Raw genomic sequence first — 12309 nt, forward strand, 5'->3', positions numbered from 1 at the left:
TCTAACTCGCTCTAAAAAAATAGGCTGTATATGTGCAGACTGCCGGCAGCAAACTGATATCTGGGTCTATGTGTCTTGCTTCAAAAAATAATTACATATTACTTCAAATTTATTATTATTTAGTTTCTCCATACTTTTGAGAGCATCCATAATTCTATAATATAAAATATTAGGTGAAAAGATACTCCAAATAATATTGATTTTTGTGAAGTGTAAAGTTCAAAGTTCAGGAAATTTAGAAGTTCTTATGTTTCGCATCTCAGAATTCAAACCAGAAACTAATTTTACTTTCTGTACAAACCAGAATTGTTTCAAATGATGGATATAATTGTTTTCAATGATAAGTCGCTGTAAACAAATTAGACCGATATTTGCAGTCCATCAAATATTGACCCTCTGTGATGGCCAGGGAGGAGCTATTGAAAGTAAATATTAAGGCTAGTGCGGTGGTCTTGTGCTACTATCCTGACAAATCGTCCCCCAGAGAACAAGTATAGCAATATACGCGGGCAGTACCCAAACCAGTTTTCCCCGTGACACTGAAAGATCCTAAGGTTTACTATCAGATGACCTAGAAAGACTGTTACTTGGAGTTGTGATGCCAGTTTCAGCTTCAATAACCCGGAGTAGGATTGCTTCAAGTTTCTCTCCATCATCCCAGTCATGAACTTCCGCTTTGACAAGGGTAGGATTGTCACAGATGAGTTTTGACAATGGAAAATTCTTTCTTGGCATCACATGGTCTCCTTCTCCCAGCTTCAAAGTTGGGCAGTAGTCACCGTTCCCATCTCCAAGGTAGATAAACATATATTTTCCCTTACTGGAACAAGAAGCTTGGATCTGCTCCATCACAAGACCCTATAGTGAAGCGACAATTTAATAAGTATTATATACAATGACAGCGGATTCAAAGAGAAACATGAAATTATACATAATACTCTTATTTAAATGCTTGACAGTGAGCTTATGTTCCTGCAAATTTCTTCATTAGTAACACAAATGGTATTACGTTAATGACAAAGCAACAAGAAGCAAGATGGTTGTCCATTCAATCAGAACATCTCATCAGATATTATGTTATTTATTTATATATATATATATGCAACCAGCAATATATATGCAACCAGCATATACTCTAGTGGCAATTTTAATCACTTAATAGAATCATTTGCTTTTCTAAAGATAATGATCTCAATTGCATGCCTAACTAAAGTGTTACCAGCAGTACAGCATTTGCAAATGCATCTTATCTATATTCTATAACTTTTATTAGCAATTACAGTTAGTTCAAGTAAGGAAGCGAAAGATTCAATAGAAAAAACAGAAAGAAGACCCCTTTGATTTTGTTCGAAAGGGCCCTTTTTATTCCGTGGCCTGGCCGGGTAAGTACCTAACCGGGCCTTTTTTTGTTCCAACAAATCTTAGGTTTCTTTATTAAAAAAAAGGGGTTGATATTAAAGCAACAACAAGAAGTAGATGAAGGGCTATTTCCATTCTTATTTCTTTCTTATTTTTATTATTATTATTTTATTTTTTTTGAATCCCCACGAAAAATGTCAACACTCTCATTTTCATGATTTTTTTTAATGATCCTGTCTTGATTAGCCCAAATTATTCATGTTCGACAAAAGGCCATTTGAATATAATAATCGCATTGTAGCGGGTATAGTTTAGTGGTAAAAGTGCGATTCGTTCCAGTAAATCCTTTAAATAGTAAAGGGGTCTTTTCGGTTTGATTCATATTCCGGAAAAAAACTTTATTTCTTAAAAGGAATAAGCAGAATAACTAATTACAATATCAAACTGACTAAGGGGCCATTTGTTAAATCTGAACCATTTTTTCTGGACCATTAAAATTCTGAACGATTGATAATCTGAATGCTGGACGATTAATGATGTTTGGTAAATAAATATCAAAATTTCTGAACGATAATATTTGTTGATCATATCCTTACATATATGTAAAAATTAATTTGTATTTTAATACTAATAATCATATAACAATTTACACGTATTTTGAAAATTTAATATTAAAAAATATACATATTTTTTGAATAAATATTATCCATTTAAATAGTAAACAATATTTTTCAAACATAAAAAATATATAATTGTAATTAAGTTTAATTTAAAATTATTAAACAAATTTAAGACAAATGTATTCATATTAAAATCCACATAATTATTTGAATATAATTATGTGGATTTTTAATATGAGATCACCCTTTAAATAGTAAAGGGGTCTTTTCGGTTTGATTCATATTCCGGAAAAAACTTTATTTCTTAAAAGGAATAAGCAGAATAACTAGTTACAATATCAAACTGACTAAGGGGCCATTTGTTAAATCTGAACCATTTTTCTGGATGATTAAAATTCTGAACGATTGATAATCTGAATGCTGGACGATTAATGCTGTTTGGTAAATAAATATCAAAATTTCTGAACGATAATATTTGTTGATCATATCCTTACATATATGTAAAAATTAATTTGTATTTTAATACTAATAATCATATAACAATTTACACGTATTTTGAAAATTTAATATTAAAAAATATACATATTTTTTGAATAAATATTATCCATTTAAATAGTAAACAATATTTTTCAAACATAAAAAATATATAATTGTAATTAAGTTTAATTTAAAATTATTAAACAAATTTAAGACAAATGTATTCATATTAAAATCCACATAATTATTTGAATATAATTATGTGGATTTTAATATGAGATCACCCTTTAAATAGTAAAGGGGTCTTTTCGGTTTGATTCGTATTCCGGAAAAAACTTTATTTCTTAAAAGGAATAAGCAGAATAACTAGTTACAATATCAAACTGACTAATGGGCCATTTGTTAAATCTTAACCATTTTTTTTAGACGATTAAAATTCTGAACGATTGATAATCTGAATGCTGGACGATTAATGCTGTTTGGTAAATAAATATCAAAATTTATGAACGATAATATTTGTTGATCATATCCTTACATATATGTAAAAATTAATTTGTATTTTAATACTAATAATCATATAACAATTTACACGTATTTTGAAAATTTAATATTAAAAAATATACATATATTTTGAATAAATATTATCCATTTAAATAGTAAACAATATTTTTCAAACATAAAAAATATAAATTGTAATTAAGTTTAATTTAAAATTATTAAACAAATTTAAGACAAATGTATTCATAATAAAATCCACATAATTATTTGAATATAAACATATTTAAAAATTAAAAGGATAAGTATAAATGTAAAATAAAATTAATATATGGCAGGGAATTTTAGTTTTATACTTATTTTAAGAAAATCAAGTATGTAATATAAATAAATGTATTATACTTTCGGCTTGATATCACTTGAGAAAACTTGTTGTATTTGTGTTCTGAGGTTACATTAAGGGTCCGACTATATTTTATTGAAGGAGTCGTCCAGCAAAATTTTTGACTCGTCCAGCGAACATAAAAATTTATCCAACAATCTTAACAAGTGATTAAGGACTCCTTCAGTGCTTTTGGCATGGTCCAGGGGTTAACAAATGACCTCTAAACCTAAATTATTAACTGAAAATTCCTAAAAGCATAAAAACTAACCAACAAAACTTGTGACTTGCAAGATACTTAACTTTAGAGTACACATCAAAATAGGATATAGTTGTTTCGTTTGTTATTTTAGGGATACTCTTAATGGTACCACTGTAAAATTGGCTTTTTCCATTGGTACCCTCAATTTATTGACTTCTACCCGTGATAAACCTATAAATTTGGTTTTTCACTTGGGATACGCCCGTGTTAAGTAAAATGTAAGAGAATTGATTTCTAACTGGAAAACAAATTGTAGATTTGAAATCTTTGCAAAAAAAACATGAAATGGCCCTTTGAATAGTGTAAAACAGAGTTTAAAATGAGTGAGATATTTTAAACTTCATAACCAAATTTTGACTATTAATATTTCACTCATATTGACTTCATTTTACATGATTTGAGAATATATTTAATGTATTTTTTCACGAAGAATTCAAATATACAATTGGTTTTCCTGTCCGAAATCAATTCTATTACATTTTACTTAATACGAGGGTATCCCAAGTGAAAAACCAAATGTACAGGGTTACCACGTTTATAAGCCAATAAATAGATGGTATCAACCGGAAAAGCCAATTTTACAATGGTACCATAGAGAATATCCCGTTTTATTATTATTACTAGTACTGGTCATTTGCTGACATATAATACTCACACACCCTCCACTGAGGTTCGAATCCTCGAATTATTGTTAGTTGTCACCAAGAGAAGAGGAGTATTTACTACCTACTACACTACACTTCACAAATCAGTGATAGTCTACAATCTGACTCTTCCTTTTAGGAGATCACAACTAAGTTGTTGATGAAGACACGAGGGCTACAAGCATACCATCTTAAGTCATTTGAAAAAACAATTAAAATTATACAAGAAGACATTAAGAAAATTGTCTTCTCTCTGTAATCAGTGTAAAGAAACAAGAGTTTCATATGCATCGGACAAAAGGGCAGGTCCCATATATATTTAGACTTAGGCCAATTGATCCCGACGGCTAGACCATGGAACCCTAGCATGCAACTATTGTTCTTTTTATATGTTTTCATTCATCGTCGTATAAAATCTATAACAATCATAAAGATCATGATACAATTACGTGCACATTACACAATACTAAATTTTATTTCTAGAGATCGGTAATTGACTATTTATAGGAGTATAATATAACATTGAAAATAATTCTCTTCGTAAGGAATGACTCGTCACATGTTCATGGAAAATGATAATAACCATTGTTTATTCTTTAATTGCTATGCTTCCTCAAAGAAGAAAATGTTATCCAGGAAAGCATTCAAGTAGGCACCTATAATATATGTAATCTTTAATTTTTGAAATAACAACCATGTACCCACCTGTCACCTGATATTGAGGAAAGGGCTCCTGTGTTGAACTGTATTTAAAAAAACATTGGCATGGTTGAAGAGAAACAAGGTCAGACTCTTCAACAAAGACGTGCTCAATCAGCCATTCTTGAACCCATGTAATTAGCAGGAAGGATCATTCATTAGTTTAGGGTAAAAAACTCTATTGTCATTAAACTGACCAGTCACTAAAATTGTCAATTTCCACTAAAATTTCATTCAATTAATTAAGCCTGCAATCAATTTCAGATAGTTGAGATTTTCATCAGAGCTTCTAACAAAGCAATGGAAAGGCTGCATATACCGTCTGTATCTAAGTTCTTTAGTAGGAATCCAGTGTGGTGGGCAGATTGAAGTTTTGAGTTCTAAGGGAGGGATGGACTGGCCTGACCTGAACCCGAAACAAATCCCTGTATCTTTCTTCCTTCCCTATGACTGGGGCTTTAATAGAATGAGAAAGAAGCAGGTGAGGACTTGTAAAGAACTTCGGGAAGATATTCTAAGTTTTTACTTTCACATGTATGTCGAGGAGTACTAATCTGGTAGTAGTATCAATACTTCCGACAAGAATGATGTTGAGTAATACTCCTTTCCCATAGATGTGGAAGATTAAAAGTGAAGTTTTCCCTCTTTCAAGATTTTTAGCATATAAGCCATCATAATACTCCTAACTACATTAACTATATCTTAGCAAATAAATAAATAACTACATTCACTATCTCTTTCTTTTCTAACTTCTACAGTATCTTCTAATTTCTTTTGGTTTCGCTATCTGCGTCTTGAATCTTCTAGTTTAATTTAAATTTCAGCTGCAGGATGCATGAAAAGCTTTGATATTTAGTACCTCAACCTGGTTGATCTCTTCTCCGTGTAATTAGTCTTAGATTGCAGGTTAAAGTTCTCAGAGTATACAAAATGAATTTGCGGCTCCATTAAATAAGGGTTAACGGTGCGAATATTTTTCAAATTTTATTCAAAGAGAACGTGGGACTTGCACATGCTACACTGTTATCAGCTTTTTTCTCTGAATTCAATTGAAAATTTGAAACAGAGTATGTGACCTGTTCTTGCCATACAGATCAGTCTAAAATCAATGTGATTTCATGTATGGAATCCTGTTAACAGTCATATAAATTTAACAGACATAAGCAAAATTATCATCTCTTCTGTTAGAGTGATATAATAGTGTCTTGACTGTAAGGTTAATGAATTAGCTCAGTGAAATTTTGTTGCAGTGAGGACAATGTTAATTCCTGCTCAGTTGGTGAAACCAACATTTAAGTATTTTACATTTTTACCCTGTCAATTCACACGTCTTTTCTCCTCCTCTTTTTGGTAACCTATAAGGGAACTGATAATCCCGGATCACCCCGGGCCTTCTCCTTGTAGGGCCCGGACTCAAACTCCTTTTAGGCTGTGACGGCAGCGGTGTGCGGTGTAGCTGTAGGGTGGGAACCTACAAAACAGAACCGGAGGGGGGTAGCGTCCCCGCGGCACCTCCGGCGTGAGGATGATAAAGGGTTTTGAGGAGAAGAAGGGCAAAGTTAGGATTATGCAGATATATTTGTGAGGAGTACGTGTGTGCCTGTAAGTATATGTGAGAGAGAGAGTATATAAGCTTGTAACCTGTAATCTTCCTTTTGTTCTACCTTTTATAGGTCTCCTACTAGGGTTTAGGGGTTTGTCCCTTTTCATCTGGACCGTAGGTTGGCCTTTTGGGCTGTAGGGCATCTGGACGCCTGGGATGCGTCAGAGTACTATCAGATCTGGACCGTAAGAACGTCCTGGATTCCGGGTGCCTGGAAGGTGGTGATGTTGCCACGTGTCCTGGGCTTATCAAGGTCAACGCTGCATACGTCAGAGTACTATCAGATCCAGAGCGTAGGAACGTTCTGGATCCCAGGAACCTGGACGGTGGTGATGCCGCCACGTGTCCTGGGATCTCATGTTTGGGCCCTGGGCCTCTTCAATTGGGCCTGACTTATTATGGGCTATCAGGAACTGCTCGGGGAATCCTTAATTCTATACATATGATCTATCATATTATAGTTTATTCATACAAGATTGCAAGTTTAACCTCCACAATTGTTTTCATTTCTATTTTGTTAGTATGCTACACCCTTGTACCGATCCATGACAGCAAACAGGAAATACACATTAAATAGCAAACAATCTTGAGAGGCATTACTAAATTTCTTCAAATTCAGTTTTCAACAAGTGTATTAAACATCTTTAATATTTGTGATATTACCGGAACTGTAAAAAGCACAAAAGATGAAATGAAAGGTAAATAATTATAATATTGAACAAAACGCACCTTGCACAAGTTAGGAGGGCAAAGATTGCAACTGTGAGGATTTAAGGAATCATTGTATGGAGTGATTCTAAGACACGCTTGCTCATCAACAAAAGTCGGGTTTGTGATGATCTCTGAAAAAAGGCCAAGTACACCATGATGCTTCAAGATTGTCTCTATGTAAAACTGATTCGCATCGCTCAGTACTTTTAAATCACATCTAAAACCCCAACATATTTGACACAATTAACTTCTCGACGAAAGAAGGAAAAAAAAGGTTGCACTATATAGATAACAGGACGGAAGCCATAAAGAATATGGGAAATACCCAAGAGCATGGGCAGATTTGATGGCCGCAACAATCCTTGGATGAAGCGGAACCTGTTTCAAACACTGCACTACATCTTCAACCGTTTTGCCATTCGAGTGTAGCTCTTCCAACATTCTGTTCTAAAATAAACAAATGGGAATTTACTACAATGCATGTAATAATCGAATATAACTTACGAAATGAAGATACTTACATAACAAGAAATTATGGTATAAAACATGAAAAAACTGCTCTGGTCTTAAGATACAGCCACAACACAACACAACTGAGAATTGACCCAGCAAACTACCAATATTATAACTAAAGATGGCAACTTTGTTATGAAACATCAGCTTGTTTAATACATAAATAATTACTCAACTAATGCAAAAAGAGGTAGATATTTAATTTATTATTAATTGTCAAAATCACAAACTAAATAACAAAATGTAAAGAGAGATGAATCTTGAATATATATATATATAAATAGAGAGAGAGAGAGAGAGAGAAAGAGAGATACCATGAGAGAGTTCCAAGGGAGTGTATGTCGGAGTTGATTGAAGAGAGGAGTAAGACCCATTTGAACAATGACCCATCTGTCGCTATCGTCGTCGATTATAGTCCGATCAAAGTCAAATATTATCACATTCCCCGACATCTTACCGGAATACCGGCTTTTTATCTCGGAATGCACTTTCCGGCGCCTCGACTATGTTGGTTTTAAATAAAATGAAGGGATCAATGGAGTGTGACGATAAAAAAATTACTTTTTATCAAGGGGGGATTTAAAAAGTTTTAAAAAATAAAAAGGGAGATATCAAAATTATTCTTTAAGATTAATTGTTGGTTGAATTCAACTTTATATTTTTATTACCAATTTTATTTTATATTTTTGAATAATTGAAATATTTATCATGACATAATTTGGAAGACATGTTAGAATAATACGAAATTGATTTTGAATAATTAAAATAATTCAAATATCTATCGGGATATTATTTTGAATAAATAAAGTAATTGTTAGTATTTTTATCCCAGAAACAACATATGTAAATTTCATGGGGCATAGCATATTTGATGAGCCTGTAATTTATGTGAATTTTGTCCCAATATTTTACTTATTTTGTACAAATTTGGATTTTTATTTAATAAATATTAATATTTTACTAACTTAAAACCCGTGCGATACACGGATCGCACAGATTTTTTTAATATTATATAATTTTTTTAAAAATTATGAATTCAATTCTTAATTTTGTTCATTTAAGAGTTTAAATGATATGAATTCATAGTAATTATATTATTAGACGTATATGTTCATAACTTTTTAAAATATTTAAACTTATTTAAAGTGATAGCACTGGTAAGGGGGGAATATTATTATAACGAAATTATTATTTTATTAAGGGTAAAATATAATGTCTCCATTATATTGGAATCGTAAAAAGTATTATTTTAGCATAGTGATTATTTAATCGATTAACTATAATTCTATAAAAGATATTTGAAAAAGACAATATTATTGATTGAACCTAATTATTTTTAGTTTAATTTTATTTTATTTTAAAGTCTCGATCAATAATATAATTTTGTTTTAGACTGAATTAGTATATATGGTTTAATTTTTGTTGGTCGAATTGTATTTTTATTTTAGTTTTGTGTTAGTCTGAATCAATTGTATAATGTATTTTTTTTATCCAGGATAAATAAAATATATTATTTTGTTTATCCAAGTTCATTAGTATAATTTTTTTTAGAAGGATTGATAGTATTATTATGTTATCTTAACTCGATACGCATGATATATCAACTAAATCTTAATAATTATATTTAGTTTGCTTAAATTTAATTTAGTCGAACTAAAAAATTAGAATAATATAGAACTCCATATGAATAAAAATATAAATTGGTAGAAGAAGTTGATGGAGTTCGATATAAAATAGAATTGAAATTGGTAAAGCAATGGAGTAAGTTGACTTCAATATCAATTAGAATTAGAATAAGAATAATAAAGTAAGGGTAATTAAGTAATTTCAGCAATTACCGACGGACCGACTACCAAACTTTTAATATTCCGTCTATTATAATATAGTATAGATAGATTGTAGGTATCAAGGAGTTATAATAAAGGAAGGTTTGGAATATACAAAATCAGAAATGGGGTTAATTTGATTAAGAATCAGATTTTATGGGCCAGCTGTGCAGTCTACAATGTTTGGGTCATATTTGGAGTTCTATAAGTTTGATTCTGACGATTCAAGAACCCACAGAAATCTTATGAAAAGAGTTTTATTTCCGAAGGTCTTTCATCAGCACTTCCCAATCTAGTTTTATCTCTTGCTTCCTTTCCAGTAACCACTCTTGCTTCAAAACCACTTGCAGCAGTCTTCAAAGGTTGAGTCTGTTTTGCTTTAGTGAATCCTGGTAGGAGTGTCTTTGATTTATTTTCTGATATCAAGTTAACTTGAGCTATGTCAGAGGTTACTTGCTTCTTTGAAATATCAGAACTTACTATCTCTTGACTCTGAACAACTTGAGTCATGTCAGAGGTTGTCTTAAAAACTTTTCTTGAAGTCAGAGCAAGATCATCATCTTCATCAATAATTTCTTCATTCACAGGTGATAAGTGGTATTTTATACCACTTAGAACGTCTTAAAATGGCTTAAATTGGTGTCTTGAAATCAAGTATTTTGTGTATTTGATGCGTTTTTCTAGTGTTTATGTATTTCAGGGTATTAGTTGCATTTCGGAGGAGGAATCATCAAGAATAAGCCTTGGCATATGTTCACCATTGAGAGAGGAAAAGAACGGGCAGATTACGGCGAAGAAACGGAGTAAACCTGGAATTTTTCCAGTAGGGTCCTGCGCGCCCGCGCAGCAATGCTGAGCAGCCGCGCAGCAGCCTTGCGCGCCCGCGCAGAAATGCTGAGCGGCCGCGCAGGGTCGGGGAAAAAGCTGAATTATTTTAGACTTCTACTTCTGTTTGGCTTCCAACTTCCATGTAATCTGAGTTTTATGGGACTATTATATAAGTAGATTTGAGACGTTTTCATAGAGAATAAGAGGGAGATTATGTTTTAGATTGTGTTTTGCGCAAGAAGCGAAGGAGATAAGGAAGAAGACCGATTTAGCACACCGCAACGAAGGAGGAAGCATATATTCTTGTGATTTTTGTTTCGTTGTAACATTGGATGCTAGTTTTCTTGCTTTAACTTATTTACTCTTGTGACGTACTCTGTTTTAATATAATTAGTTTAGTTATTATTTTCTTGTGTTGTTTATCATGATTTCATATGAACCCATGATGGCGATAAGTTCTATTATGGGCTAATCGTGATCATGGGGTTGCAACGGATTTATTATGGAATTCTTTAGTTAATTGTTTAATACTTTAGTGTGTGATGATTGCATGATATCTAGTATTGGTTGTGCGTATTCGTCTTATGTGCGTCGCGAACATATAAGATAGGGTGTTAATCTCTTGTGAAGCGACGGTGGATCTTGAGATTTAGAACTTGCCATGCTAGCATAGGTTCATGTACGTTGTGCATGATTAGTGGGTAATTCTAACAGTTTTATTTTCCCTATGTAATCAAAAGGAATAACTTGTGCTTAAATTGTTGTGTTGTCAATTTCTGTAGACATATAGGAACTCAACATAATTGATGACTATTCAACTTCTATCTTAATTGTGGATGTTTGGTAGAATGGTATTAGTACAATGAAAGTTGGCTTTTATCAGTTTCGTGTTATTCGATTAATGTCATCACTGTCACATGCTAAAGGTAATAACAATGGCTATAGAAGGAAGTAATAATGAAGTTGTGATCTCATGAGTGTTTTATTATTGATAAATTGAAGTGTTAGTTAAGTGGTTAATTAAGTAGTTAATTATAGTTAATATTTAATCAACAATTTTAAGTGTTATTATCTTAACATTGAGAAGTAATCATACATTGGTGAGTGAGTTTAATTAGACAAAAACTTAGTCTGAGTCTCTGAGGGAACGAACTAGAAAATATTCTATATTACTTGCGAACGCGTATACTTGCATGAATATTAGTGCGTGATTTCGCCCTAACAAGTTTTTGGCGCCGCTGCCGGGGACTCGGCGTATTTGTTTAGTTTATGTACTTACCATCATTGGTCATTAGGACTCAGTGATTAGGACATAGTAGTTACTTACTCTTTTCGGTTGTGTTTCAGGTACTTTAGCAAGCGTTTATGCAAACTCGTTCTCGTGCTCGCAAGAGGACCTCAGATACAGCTGAAGAGAAAGACGAAGTTCTTGATACTCCGGAGAAGTTAGATTTTGAGGATTCGGATTCAGGAACTGAGCAGAAAGAACCAGTAAACATGGGAGATCGTATTGTTCAAGCTGATCCAGCTCTTATGGATTTTTCTCGGCCTAAAATTGATGACATTCAGTCAAGCATCCTTCATCCGGCTATTCAAGCTAACACCTTTGAAATCAAGCCGGGCACTATTCAGATGGTGCAGAATTCTGTTTCTTTTGGAGGAGCGGCAACTGAAGACCCCAACATGCACATAAGGAATTTTGTCGAGATCTGCAGCACTTTTAAGTATAATGGCGTGACTGATGAGGCTATCAAGTTGAGGCTTTTCCCATTCTCACTGAGGGATAAGGCTAAAGACTGGTTACATTCTGAACCAGCCGGGTCCATCACTACGTGGCAAGATCTTGCGCAAAAGTTTCTGGTGAAGTTTTATCCAATGGCAAAGACTGCT

General features: G+C 32.8%; 1 protein-coding gene across 2 annotated transcripts; it reads right to left on the reverse strand.

The window, feature by feature from the left end:
- Positions 1-306: 306 nt before the first annotated feature.
- On the reverse strand, positions 307-8312 carry LOC141724668 (thiamine phosphate phosphatase-like protein). 2 transcript variants are annotated; one of them, XM_074526890.1, is made up of 4 exons: positions 8080-8312; positions 7578-7699; positions 7271-7469; positions 307-858 (listed from the first exon to the last, which is right to left on the reverse strand). In XM_074526890.1, exons 1-4 carry the CDS (start codon positions 8215-8217, stop codon positions 550-552), a joined length of 768 nt encoding a protein of 255 aa, XP_074382991.1. In that variant the 5' UTR covers positions 8218-8312; the 3' UTR covers positions 307-549. The 2 variants fall into 2 exon arrangements, with proteins under 2 accessions (XP_074382991.1, XP_074382992.1); XM_074526891.1 differs by having other exon boundaries at positions 7578-7694; positions 8080-8214.
- Between the last annotated feature and the right edge of the window lie 3997 nt (positions 8313-12309).

The sequence above is a fragment of the Apium graveolens genome, chromosome 5 (assembly GCF_009905375.1).
Source record: "Apium graveolens cultivar Ventura chromosome 5, ASM990537v1, whole genome shotgun sequence".
Lineage (NCBI taxonomy): Eukaryota > Viridiplantae > Streptophyta > Magnoliopsida > Apiales > Apiaceae > Apium > Apium graveolens.